At 37.4% G+C, this 19,327-nt stretch overlaps 1 protein-coding gene across 2 annotated transcripts in view; it reads right to left on the minus strand.

Moving 5' to 3' along the window:
* Window positions 1-18,193, minus strand: part of WWOX (WW domain containing oxidoreductase) — a 509,171-nt gene extending 490,978 nt beyond the window's left edge. The window contains exons 1-4 of one of the 2 annotated variants that reach the window (XM_005018259.6): window positions 17,971-18,191; window positions 15,868-15,932; window positions 14,119-14,176; window positions 12,912-13,090 (exon numbers count right to left, since the gene is read on the minus strand). In XM_005018259.6, the coding sequence (XP_005018316.1) occupies window positions 12,912-13,090; window positions 14,119-14,176; window positions 15,868-15,932; window positions 17,971-18,077 (409 nt within the window). In that variant the 5' untranslated portion in view covers window positions 18,078-18,191. Of the gene's footprint in view, window positions 1-12,911; window positions 13,091-14,118; window positions 14,177-15,867; window positions 15,933-17,970 lie in introns of both variants that reach the window. The other variant, XM_013098287.5, reaches the window with a different exon arrangement.
* Between the last annotated feature and the right edge of the window lie 1,134 nt (window positions 18,194-19,327).

Raw genomic sequence — 19,327 nt, forward strand, 5'->3', positions numbered from 1 at the left:
ACAGTTTAAAATGTATACCAGACATTTTACAAATAAATAATAAGACAAGGTGCTGTCCTGAACAGCTCACAATTTAGATTAAAAAAAAGATGTCTTAGAAATTAAATACACATAGCTACATCCCGGTCTAAGGAGCTCACAGTCACGTTGTGGGAGAAGAAAAGGAAAAGATGAGTGGACTGAACATTAAAATACTGCTTGATTTCTGGCAGTCACTACCCACCTCTGTCCTCAGGGAACGTGAGGTAATACAATTTGCTCGGTTAAGCAACGGAGGAAGATTTTAATACAAGAGCCTTTCTAGGATCCCATGAAAAGAACAGAATATAGGAAGGATGCAGTTCATTGCTCTTTCTGGTGCAAGCAAAGAAATAGCTAGCAAAGGGCAAAATAACAGACTTGTAGGTTTGGGAACACACAGTCCTGAGTTACCTCCGTAAAATCCTACTTTTTCTCGATTACATGGTATTCAGAATGGGTACCAACCTCCCAAGGTTCAAAATTGGCAAACCTTTTGGGTGTGCTTTAAACTACGAAGGAAAGAGGGAGATGGGAAGCTGTTATGTAATTCAAATGATCCATCATGTGGTTCCGACATACAAAGTAAGGCAGGAGATGGAGTTCTGAAACAAAAGATGAAGAACAAGAAGAGTATTAACAAAAAGTGTCTATACACAAAAGCAAGAAGAATGGAAAACAAGCAAGAATTAGATGTCATTAAAATATAATGTAAGGCCATGGGCAAAAAAAAGTCCAAATCCTCTTTGCCCCAGTTTCAAGTAGGGCACGAAAGCATATCATGCATCTTCTCCCACCAAAGCTAGGGTGCATTTGTGTAGATGAACACATTCGAGGGCCTGTTTGCTAACAGCTGGAACACTGGCAACCCACCCAAAATCTGAAGGATTTGTGACTCAATCTTCTCTAGTAACTGGCCTATTAAAGCCACATGTTTTACACCAAGATGGTCGTTCATCTTCCAAAAAAATTGACCTTGCCAGTTTGAGAAGGGGGATGTTAAATACCAAAATACATAACCCTACAAATCTACATCTGTAAAATACAAAGAATTACTGGGGGAAAAGCATAGAAAACATTTCAAACAACCTACTTACTGGCTTTGTGACAGTGATACTGTACCCTAAAATCGTTGAGACACAACATTATTGTGAAGCAGGTTAAAAAGCATTACTTCCATTGTTTTCCAGGATCAAGCTGAATAATTCACTCAAGATCACACAGAAACCAGGAATTGGGAAGCCAGGAAATTGTCCTATTCCTGATCTCATATTCAGTCTGCTTTGTCCTCGACAAATTCCTCAGGTAAATGACTCAGTTTCTGTACATCAGAATCTATTAAGTGATATTTGTTCATCAAATTACATCGTACACCATTATGAAGCGTATTTCTGCCTTACATTCTTAATACATAAATACTGCTGAAAAACAAGTTAACAAATACAAAATCAATCATGAAGTCTAGGTCTCCTTGTCCTCCTTGGACTATATTAGACTGAGAAACACATACAGTTAAGATGCCTTCTCACAGATCCTAGTTTTCATTCACCTAGTATGCCAGAAGGATGCTGCCAAGTAGGTCATGAACAGTTTTTACATGCCCTTTACCACGTTTCAGTAAACCAAAAAATATTTCAAATTTACCTTCAGAGTTAAAAATCCTTCAACAAGAATAAGATTTATACCTCTCAGCAACTGCTTGCAGCTGGATACAGACCCAAACAAATACTTTTCCAAAGAGCTTTCTTTACTCGTTTCTAGTTGCCATATTTTCTACTTAATATATCTTAATTACTCATTCTGCTAAAGAATTAGACTTGTTCTCAATGAAGTATACTTTCTATCTCATAACAAAACAATCTGATTTCCATTTCAAATTGGAATATGGACATTGACATAATCTGTAAACTTTGGTCAATTACTCTAGCCATAAATTGCTATATATGTAGAAACAAAATTAATCACATATTTCCCAAACTCCTAAGTAGCACTCAATGTCTGTAGCAGAAACAAGAAACACTGCTCATGCTTGCCAGTGGCAGAGGTTTATAATCAAAACCTCTCAAGGTTCCTGGATCTCTGAACACACAATATAGTATTGTTCTCTAATTTGGCTGTGTTGGAAGGGAATTACAGATACTCCTTGCAAGATTTTAAACAAAAAGTGAATTTTTGCCCAAAGACAGCTTTCTAAATAACCATCACAAAAACAAAGTGCCCCACAAACTTTATGAACTCAAGTTTAGATACCAAAAATAAAGGAAATCCAATTAAAGAATATCTGATAAAGCTACTTCAAGAATAAATAATGAGGAGGCAAAAGATATCAACTACAACGATATTGTAACGTACACATTTTTTCATTTTTTCCAAGCAACACTAATTTCTCTGAACCTCAAGTTACAGTGTATGCAAAAGAAGTAAAGATATCCAAAAGTGAACTGTGACGGTTGGTTGTTTGCACAGCTACTATTACTGCAAAGAAAGTAGGAAAAAAAAGAAGAAAAAATCCAATCTTACTTTTTATTTTAGTATAAAAAAGACTTTAAGTATAGTAACTTACAGAAAGCATCCATAGTAGCTATGCTTAAATGGAGAATAAACGTACAGTGTATTACTACAAAACCATTCAGATTTCAAGAGTCAGTTTGTAGGGAGTTCTCTAAAGCAACAGATAAAGTAGCAAAAGTCACTGTGCAGATAGAATACAGGAAGAAACCAAAGCCAGCTAGATGTTACAAACACAAGAAATGAGGCTACAGAGCTGAAAAGAAGGCTACAAAGATCTCACATATTAAAGATAAAAGCCTATAGAAAATACGGGGGGGGGGGGGGAAGAAAGAAGGAAAAAAAGATCTTTCACTGAGGAGGGAAAAAAAAAAGGAAAACAACAGGCAGGCATACAACTGTGTATGGCCAATAACAGAACCAAGAACTGCAATTATCATTAAACTAAAAAAAAAGAAGATTAAACTGCTTTTGGCTTTGCCTTCTCTAAGAATCATTAAATACAGCTGATATCAAATTCTTTAATTTTCTTAAGTCTCATCTTGTCTTTTAGAAATGTTTTCATATTGCAGATATTAGGATGAATATAAGAACAGTTTCTCATAGTACTGTTCTCTTCATATTCAATGATTTTGGCAAAATTCTGGCCTCATTAATTTTAATAGGAGCTTTCTACTGACTTCAGTGAGGTCAGGGTTTCATTCTTCATCTTCCCAAATTCTTACCTGCGTCTTTCACTTTCTTCTTGGTGGGGATTACTGTTTCAGACTTGAATTTCAAAACCTTTTAAGTCCTTGACACAATCAATCACGAGGAGCTTAAAAGGGATGCAAGATACTGCAAGCCTTACTTTTTGTGACCTTACTGCTTGGCGTAGGTATAGATACTAAGAATTTGTCACCTGATAAGCCAAGAACAACACATCAGTTAATGTGCGTGTTAATACTGTAACTAGAGTTGACAATATCTAGAAAAGTTACTAGATGTTTGGGAATAGGCTGCCATTAGAAAACAGTACACATTTATAAATTTATTCTGTCCCCACCACCTACAAGCATTCCAGAAAGATAAAAATGTACATTTGAGATTACTTAAAAAAAAAACAAACACTCACAAACAAACACAAACATTGCCATGCAATCAGCTTCAAAACATGATGACACAAGATGATGCAGAGATTAAGTTGTGTCAAAGACAGATAGACCAAACTATGCAAAAAGATCTTTTCATTTTTGGACTATGAAATATGCAGCATTATAACAAGAAAAACCTTTGTGAAACTAAATATTTCAAAAGACAGGAAAACGATCAAGTTATATTGCAGCACACTGAAAAGTCTTTAACTCTTAGACACGAAAATGAGCACCACAAAGGTTCCTGTTCTACAGATATGTTATTCCCCTGTAAAATGAATTCCAGAAAATATAAGCAAAGGCATACAGTCCAATCCCATCCTTTGTGAAAAAGATTCTATTACAAGTAGTAATCATTATTGAACCTTTCCGCTCAGATGTAATTTCTTACATGTTACAACAAGTTTCACATGCATTGTGAATTTCAGCCAAGGTTGATGAAGTTCAATAACTTGGCTAACCAACCATGTGTACTACTCATTACAGAAGTAATAAATAGATTCATCAAAATGTTCATATTGCTTTTTCATGTCCATCTGACACCATTTTCAGCTTATTCAGTAAGAAAAATAAATTACGTAAGTCCAAGAGGACCTTTTAATATTTACAGTATGTAACAAGTAGACAGTAGCAGCCTTATGCAAAACAGAGCAATGCTAGTATTCCACAATATTAAGCCAGAGTAAAAACAGAGAGGTGGTACTCAAGAGAGACTCGATCACTATGACCTACCATAACTTTCAGAACACACACCGTAAATTAAAGTCACAAAACAAGAACCCTCTTCTGCTGAGATTATTCAAAGCCTAAAAAAATAGCTTTCAGTAGTTTAATTGTTCAAACTACATCAGGACTAACCCCTGACTGACAGCTACTAACAACCATGAGGAGTTAGAATGAGTTAGAATGTCCACAGGCACTTTCCCCTCCATAAACTGTGCTTTTCTATACCAATTACCCACATAATGTACTCTGGTTTAAAAATAATAATAATACACTGCCTACAGGATTCAGCCTCTCCTGTACTCCTATTCCCCCAAAAGCTTCTGTACAGCAAAATTCAAACCTACTAGTAAGTTTTGGACTTCCATGAAGAAAATACTTTAAAAAAAAAAAATAGTAAAGTAAGCTTGGATTTTTAAGACATGTTTAAAAGAAGAAGAAAAAATCCTCTACAGACATCTATAGTTTAGATAACAGGTATTTCTGAGGTTTAAGATAAGCCATGCTTAGCTTGGTCCACGCATGTGGATCACAGTACTTTAAAAGTAAGCCTCTGATTATTCTAAATTATTTTTCCCTGAATTCTTCAGTAAGCAAGCAGTTTTTCCTCATGAGAATGAGTAATCTGTAGATGCTACAGTAAGAACATGAAATCAAAAAGAACATTCCTAACTATTTGATACTGAACTGTATTAGGCTAAAGGATGACTTTTTCCTCGCCCTCCCCCTGCCCCCTTGCCACATTTTAAAAGGGCTTAAAACCAAACTTTCAGTGATACTGGCAAAGGATGGTATGAATACAGTCCTAAAAAACACAACTGTGCTGGCAGAAGGTCCTGCTGTAAAAGTCACATCTGCAAAACTATGTTTTTTTCATGAGAAAAATCGGTTACCCAATAGAGGTTATTCTATTCTGCCAGTGCAAAGCACGCATGAAACTGGCTGTACCCTGGCCAACAGTGCTTCTCTGTTAACATACTGCGCTGCTTGTGAAGCACGTGATATATGCAGCAATAAGATTCACACACACACACACACACAAAAAAAAAAGAACTACAATATACATCAAAGAACAACTCTATCATGCTTTCAAAAGCGCCAAACTATTTCATGAAAATAATCTCAGGGATAGCTAGGACTTGCCCAAGAAAAATAATCCAAGTTGATATATATTGGTCTGTCTGCCTCACAATAAGCTTTGAAACCAAACATTCATAAATAATACCCACTCCAGTTCGCCACATGTGAAACACTTCCAGCATGAAAACATACAACCATGCAAGGCTGTAATAGTTCATTCACCACAACAAGTCATGCCGGTTAAGTGAGAACACAAGATACATCACAGCAAAGCTCCAGTGCTTCTCTTCTCTCTGTACGTCATGCTACAATAGAAATACATACACAAAGTCTTAATAAAAACAGGCAGAGGTTTCAACTTCTACAATCTACAGGAATTAATAAATTTATCTTTGATTCAGACTCTTTTCATTAAATGGGGGGAAAAAATCTAGATGTTAGGAAAAGACCATTCATAGTACTGTCACAAGTCTGTTCCCCCATTCTGCTCCCAAGAGAAAAGGGAATGCAAATAATAGTCAATTACTGGGGAAAAAGAAATAATATATATATATATACTGTTTATTCTACATTATAAAACATATCAAAAAGAGGTTTACACCTAAAGAGATCTTTGCGCAAAGTAAATAGAACTGAGAAAGATAACAATGCAGACCAAAACCAGACAGATGTATTTTCTCTTAAAGATTACTTTGCCCAAAACAAACTATCCACCAAATACGTGCTGATTTTTTTTTTCCTGACTGGTAAAATTCAGGTACTACATCATAAGACAAATTCTAAAATGACACATGAAATCAATGTGTCACTGTCTAGCTGTTTCTCTGTAGAAGTTCTGCCAGTTGTATCATTTTAAAAACCATCTCATCAGAAAACAGAGGAGAGAAATTATAAAATAAACTGCGTGCTTTCAGAGAAAAACAAACATTTTTCAAGGAAAATTTGTGATCTAGTTCAAAAAACAGAGCTGAATAATTCCTCCCTGACAGATTCAGACAAAACATCTGCAAGCTTAGACCACCAAACTCCATGCAATACAGTTAAAGACAATGAACACACTTAACACAGTCAGACTAATACTATTAAAATGAGAGTCCTCACTGGTATTCGTAAGGGTCTGTTTTATTCCTCCCCTATGATCTGAATTTGACTCATTTGAGACCATTCACTGGTTTAATTAGGATTCAGCAAATGCTACCTTCTTTGAAAAGACTGATAAAGCAAGCCTCAGTAAAATGCTACATTGTCCACAAGTAATCTCTGCATGTTGTGCAACTAGAACAATTCCCCATATTCACAGAAATCTCTTCACTGTAGGTACTGGGCAATTTTTTACTTCTTAAGAAATTTGTGTGTTCTTTTGCATAAGTACTTCTCATCTCTCTCCATTCTTGATAGATTTGGAGCATTTTGGCAAAAGCTAGCTCAGCATGCATTGGAGACTTAAAACAATCGTAACAAGAAGTTTAAGCTACTACACAAAAGGGGAGCAAAATTAAAGAGACATTACTTAATTGGCATAAGAAATGCAACAAAGACTGACCACACCTACAACACCCTATACAAGGGAAGATTTCTGAATTAGGTGCAGGTGATGGATGCATTGAAAGGCATGTGATAAAATTATATAGCTATGCAATTTGCATTTATCACACTATTCACCACCGTGGTTGAATAAAATCTAATAATTTACATGTTACCACAATGATTAATACTAAGTTAATTATCAATTTTCCTATTGTAAAAACATTACCTTCTACAGTTTCAGTGTTTGGCTATGCTTGTGTGCATATACAAACTCCCACTGCAATCAGCTATGATACTTGATACTTGGAATACAGCTCAATAAATAAATCTACAATGCATTTCAATTCTGTTCTGATATTTGAGCTCAAAAAGAGAGTTTTATGTGTAATTCTCTTAACACAGTAACACATACCCTATCTTCAAGTATCGCTTACATTTGTTTAAGGGGATGCAAGGGATGCAGCCTCAATCGGTTTTAAAGGACAATGAAAGAATGTAGCTGCTAACTGTATTTTAGACCTTAACAAAAAGGAGAGGTTGCTTTGCATTTCCTTTCTTTGTAAAAATACACTTTATTACAACACGGCATCTTCTGCTAAAAATTTACTAATCATTTTAGCTGTAATTTAAATGTCTAGGGTTGGAAAAACTAAATGGTATGCTACAAGCTAATTGCACATATTTTTAATTATTAACTCTGTTAACCTACCTTTCCACATGAAATATAATACACTAGTCACCAATAGAAAAAAGCTATGGGAGATGAGTAGAACAGGAAAATGTTTATCATTTATAAATTAGAGGGCCGGTTAGCCAAAACAGTTTGGTAAGTCATAAAGCAGATGTTTAATTTTGATAAATTATAAGCACATCTCCCAACCTTTGGCATCAGTAAAAAAATAAATAATAATAATAATAAAAAAAATTAAGCTAACTTCTCACACCAGAAGTACATGGAGACTGAAAACTCACTGGAGCAGAGACTCACCTTTTAAGTACTGATTAATAGTACCCATTACACAACTTTTCTCCTGGCTAAGGGAGAGCATTTCACAGCAATAAAAGTGCCAGATAAGAGACAATTCCATTTAACCAAACATTAACTGACAATTATTTTGGAGAAATAATCTAACAGATTTCAATTATTATAAAATTACAGGGTCTCTAGTAAAGCATGATCAAGAAAAACAATAAATAGTAGTAAATAACATAAGTGAAGCTTCTGGATTTTCTTCAGCATTTAAAAAATTCAAGATGCTCAAAGCCAAAAATATTTTTCGTTTTCTTCAGACAATCTGTGCTTGACCTGGGCATCACTTAGAAAAAAATGATTAACAAATTTCTTTTGACCTTCACATAACAAAAGAAAAAAATTAGACTTGAAGTTTGCTTGTAGTAACACAGTTCTGTGACAGAAGTCTTGGAAAAGTATTAAAAAGAGTAACTTGTGGAATGTGTCCAACTGCACAGAACATACATATTTTGCCCTTTTATAATATACCACAATACTACTTACATTTTGCCACTGTTGCCACATTTTGCCATACTCTAACAGTCACAAGACCTTAAATGCAACTGCATCCAGTACAAAAAATAAAACAATTTCAGGATCACGTTGCTATATGAATCTTAAAAACAAACAGCAATATAGAAGACACAGAAAAATACATTAGTTACATGACTGTCTGAGATTAAAATCAAATATTCTTTAAAAAATTTAGTTAGCAACATTGCTTACACATAGTTGAAAATACTAAATCTTTCCACAAAATAAAATCTACAGGAGTAGCTGACATGCTGTTTAAAATTTTGAATTCTAGCCCCGATAATTAAGAATATATGAACAACGAAATTTCAGGAGCATTTACTAAAATGAAGAAAAAGCACCAGGTCGCTTTTGTTTAACATTTTCAAAGAGCAACAGAGCCCTCTAGTGGAAAACGTAGAAAGTACGGTTTCACTCAAGAAACGGGCTAGAGAGTATTCTCTATAACCTGATGCTGAGACCTTTAAAACAAAACAGAAACACACATTAAAAGCACATGCTGTCTTTAATTGTTCACACTGAAGTATGTCTTACTGACTTTAAGAGAACAAACTGCTAGTTTACAGTACTCAAGTTTAAATGTACATGAAACAAGAAACTTTTAAATCCAGAAGGACTGTAAAACTGGACTATTTGGTGAAAGTCTTATTTTGTTTTACTACACCAGGTTTCTTGTGAATAATGGTATCTTAATTTTCAATGTGATACTCAGGCTAAACTTAAAAAAAAAAAAAAAAACTTTTCACTAATAACTCTCAATCTCCTTGTATTGTTAGAAAAAAAATAATTAACCTTTCCCAAGTTGCTAATGAAAACTAATGAATCGGTAATTATTTATTATTCTAATTTTTTTTTAGTATACTGCTTTTCTACCACTTTTTGCAGCAATTTGAAGAACTAGGTTAAGAAAGTGGGTATGTGATCTAAGATTCTTACAGATTATATACCTATTCAGTAATGAAAGGAAGTTGCCAGCACATCAGAAGCTGAAAATTAAAAACAACTTAAGTGAGAAGAAAATAACAGATGAAGAAGTATAGAAAGCACCACTTTGTTTCTGTATACAGAACACTGTATACAGTTACTCTAGAATAGCCTGCCTGAATAATTTTGTATTAGCATGAAGTAACAGAACTTCGAAAAGAACTACAAACATTTTCTGATGTGACCTGAAGAAGCACAGACAAGAGGGAGTCCCCCAGTTTTACAGGCACACTAGGAAATGTAAATGCAATGTCTTTGGAGTATGGGGCATTTTTTCAACTCCTCAGAGGGGAAAAAAGTCTTGGCAAGCTACATTAGATTCCTAGTATCAGACTGACAAAATCAATTACAATATCATTCTATAGTTTGCTAAAGTTTCCTATCTTAAAGTAGTGTATATGGATGAAAGAAAAAAATAATTTGTTTATCCATCTTGCATCAGATCCTCAGCATTTTCCAAATGATCTTGAGCATCCAGCAGCGCAATAATTCAAAATGCATTTTTCTCCATTTTCTACCCCCTTACACCTTGATCTTTGTTCTACCCATTTTGAAATTTTTAAAATTTCTTAACAGTTACAGCTCCCATAAAGTTATTTTCAAATATATCAATTAAACTAATTTTGACAATAATAAAAATGTTGAGGGTTTTTGGATATTAAGTACAAATGTACACGTGAGGTATTTTCTTTCAGTCACTTTCTACATCATGGACAGTAATATTTCCTTGGAAATATTCATGCTTCCCTCTTTAAAAAAAAAAAAAAAAAAAAAAAGCATGCTAGTGTTGTAAAAACACAGTAATTGCCTATTCCTTCAAATACTGGGGGAAATAATAAGTCCAAAATAAACAAAGAGTTTAAACAGAATATCTACAACACAAAAGGGAGCACAGAACTGAAATCCTCAGCTAACTGGGAGTAAGCTCTAAAATCAGTTAAGACTCTGTTCAAGCTAGCAATTAGTATTTCCTTAAAAAACAGTGCAGACACACTAAAGCTCGCAGGAACTGCTGCATCAGAATCCATTACTCAATACAGACATGTTCAAAGTGGTTTGCTAAGAGTCCCATAGTTACATAAGAAACTTAAACCCCAGAACTGCTTTCTTCTTAATCCTTGCCCCATAGCAAATGGTAAATAATGTCTAATAGAAAGCCCAAAACTACAGCATTATTAAATGTATCATGATATGCAAGTTATATAGGCCATAATATCATCTCAATCACTTGCATTCCCTATGTCAGCTTCATAGTTTTGGATTCCTTATGTCCTGGCCTCATACAGAAAGAAGTACATGCTCAAGGCTTATTTCACTAATGCTTCAGCTGTCCTTGGTACGTCACTGTCAAGGGACACAGAATCACAGAATTTCTAGGTTGGAAGAGACCTCAAGATCATCGAGTCCAACCTCTAACCTAACACTAACAGTCCCCACTAAACCATATCCCTAAGCTCTACATCTAAACGTCTTTTGAAGACTTCCAGGGATGGTGACTCCACCACCTCCCTGGGCACAAAACAATAAAACAAAGAAATGTGTATAGTTTATTGTAAGTATGTGTAATACAGGTCAACTGCATGTGTGTGTAAATACACCAACAGAGCTGAACCATAGTAAACATATTTCTGTGTAAGTGTCCTTACACACATTAACATTAATTAGAAAAAAGAACAGGACAAAACCATAGCATGCATACTACCCAGGCAGCTAATGAGTTTACTCAAAAGGTACCAATAAACAGCAATTCTTTATTATTTCAGATGCTCTTCACACGTTACTACTTGTTCTTATAGTCAATACCCACAGGCAAAAAAGATGCAAGAATATACTTGTTTACTTGTGATCACTCCAGGTTATGAACTAAGGGAGAAAGAGTGGAAAAAAGATCTTGACAAAAGCATCATACACCTTGGATTAATCTTTTGACATATATGAAACACTTCCAGCTCACTCAGCAAGTCTGAGCAGTAGCGCTTCTCGTGCTGAAGCCCAGGTAATTCTTAAGTGTTCTGAGACTGCACAGTTGCATACAAAGCAAATTCTGCTGCTGGACACAATCTAAAGACATGCTGTACTAAAAATGTGGAATGTAAAACTTACTGAAAAACACAAATTTCTCACTAAGCACAGCACTTGCTGCACTAACTGCAGTGCCAAGGTATAGTATCATATCTTACAATGACTGCAGGATGTATGCTGGTTGGTAATGCATAAATTGTAAGCTACAGTAAAGCTTTACGTTCTTCATCTGGTTCTTGTGGGATAACACTCTGCTATTCCAGTGTCCTCACAAACACACTGAGTCAAGATCCCGCTCTAAAATGATATCAAATGTTTGCATAAGAGTTTTCAATATTCATGTAGTACCACCACAAAGAAAAATGCAAACCATGAGAGAGGAACAAAAAGATGACCATTTATCTAGGATTTAGGTGGATCCCATCATTTACCACTGAGATGCAGGATGTGACACTAACCCACAATAGCATTTTAAGATTTGTGGCTCCTCCACAAATTTAAGCCACGAACATAACACATCCTGTACAGGTAGCTGAGTAAAACTTCAAACAGCCTAGCAAATTAAGTTGGAGAAGAAATCTTGTCTTCTCAGAAGAAAGAGAAAGGCCCCAAGCACCACAACTTTATTTTAAATATTAAACAAAAGCAGCTAATAAAAATCTCTCAAATACTCACCAGCTATAGAAATAATATCATAAAACCAATACCTAGGCTAAATGAACCTCTAATAGTATTTATAAACCAGCTTGAACAAGCTAGAAAATGGAACTAAGAGGGATTTTGGAAGGACAAACATCATTTTTTACCCCAACAGAGCACCCACTATGGCATTCCAATACAAATTCATCATCGAATTGAAAATACCTTCGGATGTAAGCGGCCTCCTTAGAAAAATCTTTACCTGAGCTTACTTGTTGCCATTAAAAAGTTTTTCTGAATATTTTATCTTAACTCCCTTGCAGCAATACAAACTTTATACTCCTTGTTCTTGCCACTGAGACTACAGAAACTATTTAATTCCCCTTAAGAGCCACCCTTACTAATAAGATGTGAAATGTTTCCATCAGTACTTTCTAGACCAGAATCAGTTGTCATTCCTGTGGCTCTTCTCTAATCTTCAGACTCCCTACGCTTTTAAAAAAACAGTATACAAACCTGGACAAAATTTGCTGTGTTAGAGGGTTTATATGAATATAATGCAAAGTAAGTTCAAATACCACATAGTATACTATGTATATCATAGTATACATAGTATATGCGCTATGTCCTTGTATATATAGTGTATAGATACAAGGATACAACTGATTACTTCAAAGTAGCCCGTAAGATAAAGCGTCTTATATTTTACTGTATGTATAATGTCAACCTACCTATTCCTGAGTTTGCTCCTGTGATTATAACCACTTTTTCACTCAAATCACGTCCCTGAAGTATTTCCATTGCAGTACTGTTTCCATCATACTTTTGTCTAGTAGGTGGCTTTACTGGATTATCTTCAACGGTAAAGGCCAATCTTGGGTCAAGATAGGTAGTTCTTTTGTTTATGTGGCTGTAAAAGAACACACAAAATAAACTGCTTTGACCCTTCTGTACTATGGATTTGGATTTTAAATGCATTTCAACAATTTCAACTTATTATTTAAATGGCTCAAAATAGTTTTTCCCAGTTTTGTTAAAAAAAAATAATTAGGATAAATTTAATCAACCATTTTCCTGATTGTGACAGTGTCTATTAAGAACGGTATACAGATACATTGCAAACCCATTCTGGACTTGATGCGAACCACTAATATATAAAGGAACATTTTGTTATGGGAAAAAAACACATTATATTAGGGAAGATATCTTCTCTAAAGAGCTTTAAGAAAGGGGCCTGTACCACCAAGCAATATACCAACCAGAAATGTAGCTCAGTACTATTTTTTTTCCTCCCTCAAATAACTGAAAAGTTCAATGTAAAAATGTAAATTGCATGATCTGGTCAGGTTCACCTCTCTATTACAAAGTTTTATTTTTTGTCAAACAAAGAGGCTACATTATATATATATATATATATAGTAAGGATATACACTATAAGAGGCCTGTGAATATTCTTCATTCTGTCAAAAGTAAGTTTAAGATAAATATTCCAGAAAGAAGACGTTCCAAGAAATCTCCTTCTGCTTCCATGAACTTCTCTCGGTCTTCTAAAATTCTCTACTAGCTCGATTCTCTCCCTCTTTTTTTCCCGTGCTTTACATTACAAGTGAGTCAGAGGCAGAGCAATTTTGTTTTCATCTTTTATCTTTAAAGCAATATTGCAATGTTATCAGCCTTGAAGTTCTGGTTATGTTTTTTAAGTTATGTAGAATTTATTCATAAAGTTATGTAAACAAAATGAACTACATAAACATTGCCTGAAGATCAACTGACAATTTGAGTTGCAAGTCACTTCAATCTGCAACCCAAGCTAGTATTTCTATGTACATGAAAGAATTCAGCAAACCACAAATGGGTGTTTAGGCATAGCTAAATCTGTGATATTTACATACTGATTCTGAAGTTTTATTTACAAATGTCTTACTCTTACATACTTACTCTACAAAATAAACCTGTCCACTTTCATCAGTCTCTTGCTCCCATCCATATGGCAGACCTAGGAAAAACATAGGACATTACATTTTTATAGGCATTAGAGTACAATGAGATTTGAAGTTTATATGATTTCTCAAACAGATGCTGGTAAAGTTTGCATTATTTCTGTACGTAATGTAGCCACCTGCCGCACTTGAATATTGGAACTTGAAACAAGGACTGCTTCATTAACCACACACACATGATGCTCTCTAACACAAGTACAGCCTACGGGAGATCTGGTACAACTCTTATAGCCAGCACCTTAAGTATAATCTGGAAATTCAGTATACAGATCACTTCATGTTATAGCACAAACTTGCAAAATGTTACCATGCTTCCTAGTGTGTACATATACAAATGCACACGTTTTTTATTATGCATCCCTGATGAAGTAAATCACCAAAATACTCAACTAATGTAGGAAAATTGTATATAGCACATACCAAAAATAGGAGGGTAAGAATCCTGAAATGGGTATAGGATATATTAAATCAAATTTGGAAGGACAGATAAAAGAACAAAACTGATAGATCTTTAGAAAGTAAGTCCTTCTGAAAAATATTGTACCGAAGTACGGAACGGACAGTATCCGCAGGATTTCTAATCCTGGCTGAAAGTATTCAATTATAATTCAATCAGCCTAAAATCTGTTGAGAACGTTTGAGTTATAGTCACCTTACCAAGAAAAATATGGCTTGTCAACAGAATAGTCTTTCCTCAAGGACTTTAATTCTTCTCCATAATAAAGCAAACAAAGCATAAATCAAAAAACCTCAACTGAGTAATAATAGAGCATCACCTGGCATATCCTTTTACAATGGCCACTTTCCCTTTTCATTACCCAAACTAAGCATAACAGGGACATTTATATTGTTAACTACATAGTATCGCCGCATAGTATCACCATACTCAAAGTATTACAGCCCTGCACCATTTACCCATCTACACAAAACACTTTAAATGGAAAAGCTTTGTCTGCATCAGTATTTTTTAACATTTAGTTAAGCTTTTCCACAAATATCCAGTCATTCAACCTATCTAAAAATCATATCAATGAAGACAAAGCCTTATTTTCTCCAAAACCACACTCCAACTCAAATTAGGTAGGGAAGCCTAAGTTTTTTAGGCTTTAATTTCCAACCGTTCAGAAGCACCCCTAAGTACACAATACAGAAACTTCTGGGAAGATCTGATTTAAGGCATTGATCCAAGGTCCTTAAGAAGTCATATGCTTTTGGAGGAGTCCTGCAAGAGAGGCTAACTTTTTTTCTGACACAAAAGTTCAACAGGGTCACGGAAAATGAGTAAAAGTGGAAACTAATGGGACTTCCCTCTGTGTCAGAGATATTCTTTGATGGGCAGTTACAAATATAATCTAACCATAAACGATATTTAATAGACACTGGGCCATCAGAATCCAACCTCAATATCCCAGCCTGTAATGTATCACAGTAAAAGAATCCCTTTATCCTGGAATTAGTACTTGGGCTTTATTGAGCAATACAAGAAAGCCATATATCTGCAAAGCAATCAGTCTACACAGACACAATTACAGAAGTTAAACTCCATTGAAATCAGATGTATTTTTCAAGCTCAGCTTGCCTAGGTGATTAGTATCAACTAGAAGATCAATATGAAATCTAGTTCCTGCATAAACTCCAACTAATGTTTGTGACATAATTCACTTCATTACAAAAGCTTAACACAAACCTCCTGCAACACGTTTCCTCTTCCCAGACTTAGGATGTTCCCACTGTGTTTTTTCTTCCAGGTGACTGTAGGAGAAAAAAAAAAAGCTTAAGATTAAAAAATTGCCTAATAATGCTTTTTCTGGTAAAATCCATTTTTTAATAAGCAGAGCTTTTTTAATACCCATTTTTTTTTCTAAAAGAATTTATCAGAAACTAGTGGAAATACTAGGAACTTTTTAAATAACAAAAGCACCTTTCTCAAATGTTTGTCTAATAATAAGCATTTGCAAGTTGTAATGTAAATAAGCCTTGATTTCGACACAAGCAATCATAGCTTCAGACAAGAAAGTTTATTCATATGCTCTGAGTAACAGACTATTTACTTAAAAGAGACAATAATGCCATCATGTCATAATTCAGAGATCTTTTGTTCAATTAAATAACTAAAAGAATCAATATAAAGTAACTATGCCATAAGACTTTCTGCACCATACACTAACAAGCAAAGTGATGTGCACTGGAACATGACCCACAGTGCTGAAGTCATCCTGCCTATTAAAATCCTCTTTTAAATTTTATTATTTTTTTTTTTTTACATTGAGTATCAGGGATTATTTGTGAGAGTGTCCCAAAACTGACAGCTGCCCACATCTGAAATGCAAACTAACAGTGTTATTGATGGATACATGAATAAGCAGTAGACTACAGATCAAGTACAAAGAGCAGTTTATACACAACATATGAAACTTTTCCTTCAGATAACAATCATGCTGTTCACCCCCACAGTAAGCTGTGTACAGCATATTCTACTATGGGAAGCACTGGTGGCAGTCTGAGATTCCCTAAGCGTATCTCTGTGACCTGCAGCAGCACCTGAACTTCAGGACACTTGTATACTACAGATACGATCCCAAGTTCCTCCTGTCTGATGTGCAATATATAACCAAATTATCACAGCTTATCAAACAAATGTATGCCCACTGAGCTTTGTTAACTGGCCATGCACACAGCTGACTCATCACAAAGAGCTTTAAAGGTCTTAAATCAAAGTAATCCTAGCTAGGTTTAAAGTTCATATTGTCGATGAGGCTTAAAAACACATTTCCATACTATGTTGAGTTAACACAAAGCTTATATGGAAGGCAACAGCAGTACAACACCTTTTCATTTCACCTATTTTAGACACACTGGGAAAGGTTCTCAGCTACAAAAGACCCAGTGCCAGTGAGCTGAACAGAGTTAGTTCATCTTCACAACAGATGACAACTGGACCTACAGAATTAACAGTGTCAAAACTACACCTCGCAAGAAGCAGTGTCTTATTACTTTGTAGGTTTGTCACTTTCACGGTGACTTGTTTATGAAAGAGCTTTTGCAGTCAAAAGAAACTTACAGGAACTTGACCTCAGACAAACATCTAGATGCAATTTGCAGTGTTTAAACACCAGAAACTGAAAAGTGCATTGCCCACTGTTAATCAGAACCTGGAAGGAAGACGCGAACCCGCCACGGGTGAGATCGCAATGTACTTCTCCTTCTTTTTACAGGAGTAAACCTTACAGCTTCAAAAAGACTGCAAGATCAGCATGGATATAGAAACCACAAGAGAGAAAATACTTTTATATATTACCCACTACGCTAGCTAACCCTGCAACACATCCCCTTCTGTAACGTGTGAGGATGCAATAACTTCCAGTGGCATCGCTGACAGTGCCAAATGCACATTTTGATCTCCTGTCAAAGCTGCAGCACATTGAAGAGCCAAGGGAGAGCACTTGTCACGTTTCACTTCCATTGCGCGCCTTCCTTCTCTACTGCTGCAAGAGTAGAGACTAACTAAGAAAACAATTCTTTCTAAGGCCCCGCTGCCCGTGTGGATAAGTACTGATGCCAGAAGTGCGCTGCAGCAGCCACGACTGCCTCACGGCACTCCGTGCCTTTGCCCAGGCCGGGGCTCTCCTGAGGCGGGCGGCGGCCACCAAATGGCGGCCCCGGCCCTGGCCCCGAGCTGAGGGGATGCGGGGAGCTGGGGGGGCCGTGATGGTGCTCCGCTCCCCTCCTCATGGAGCCTGCCCCCGGGCACAGGGCTCCAGGCGTGCTCGGCCTCCGGCCCGGCCCTTACTTGGCGTAGTAAACCCAGCCGTCCCTGGTGGTGCGCTCCTCCCAGCCCGGCGGCAGCTCCTCCTCGCTGTCCGTGTCCTCCAGCCCCGCGTACTTCAGTGCCGCCATTGGGCAGGGGGCAGCCCCGCAGCCCCGCACAGCTCTGCCCGCCCGCCCTCCTGGCAGCGGGAGCCCAGCGAACGCCCCATTCCGGCCGGCCCCGCCAATGGCGCGGCGCAGCGGCCCGCGAGTACCATGGGAGATGTAGTCCGCGGGCGCCGGGCTGTGACTGGGGTGACGGGAGCCCCCCTCAGCCCCGCGCCGCCATCTCCATGTCGCGACTGCGGAGGGGACTGCGGCTGAGCAGCGGCTTCGCCCTCGGTCCTGCGGGTGTTTTGTGGGTCACGGCGCGTCCGTGCCCTCGGGGACCCGGGACTGAGTTGAAATCTCCACACGAAGCTGAGGTGTTGGGGCTGTGAAGCATCTCTACCCGTCTGTTGAGAGAGGCCACAGAACTGTGCCACAACGAAGCCTCAGAAAGCAATGAAAAGTGAACCATTCCTGAAACTTTTTGCTTTTAGTGGTGCTTAGGTGAAGTTGTAAGCCACGGGGCGAGTTGCTGCCTGGCACCTGCTGCTCCTGAGCGCTTGTCCCCACACCCGGGCTGGCTGCCTTGGCTGTGGGGCACCGCAGAGCCTTGTCACCCCTGCTTTTGGGGTCAACGTCCTCAGTCCTCACTGTGATAATCAGAGCACCTCCATGCTGCCCCACTTGGCAAGGAATGCCCGGCTTGTCTGTACTTCTGAAGAACTACCTCACCTTGATTAACAGCCAGGCTAGCTCATCCGCCTCGCTGTGCAGGCCCCTCCGTCGAACTGGAGTCATTTGGGGGCACCAATGTGGCCAGCTGAAAAGGCTGCAGCGCCGCAGGTTAGTGGGTTGGCAGACACTTATGGGATCTTCTGACAGCCAAAGACAGGTCCCCCGTGTGGCTGTGACAGGTGAGGCAGTACCTCATCCACTGCCATTACCAGCTGAGGTGGAGTGCACCCACTGACGTACCTCCGTGCTTTAGATCCCGCACACATATGCTGACAGGTTTGCATAGATTTGTAAAACCAAACCCAGCTGTGAGCATTTGTAATGGCATCTTCCCAGTGTAGTCCTTTGGCAGGTGTTCTAAGAAAATAAAATATATACATGTATATCTGGTGTTGGACAGAGACTGTAATCACATGAGGCTACAGCAGGTGGCAGTGCAACCACACCAACGCACTGCAGCGCTTGGACGCCTTTGGGTAATATTTTGATGCACTCCTTTAGATACCGACCTGTGTGGCTCACTCCCTCCCCACTAACAGCATGCATGTCCGGCTAGA

Source organism: Anas platyrhynchos, chromosome 12, assembly GCF_047663525.1.
Source record: "Anas platyrhynchos isolate ZD024472 breed Pekin duck chromosome 12, IASCAAS_PekinDuck_T2T, whole genome shotgun sequence".
NCBI lineage: Eukaryota > Metazoa > Chordata > Aves > Anseriformes > Anatidae > Anas > Anas platyrhynchos.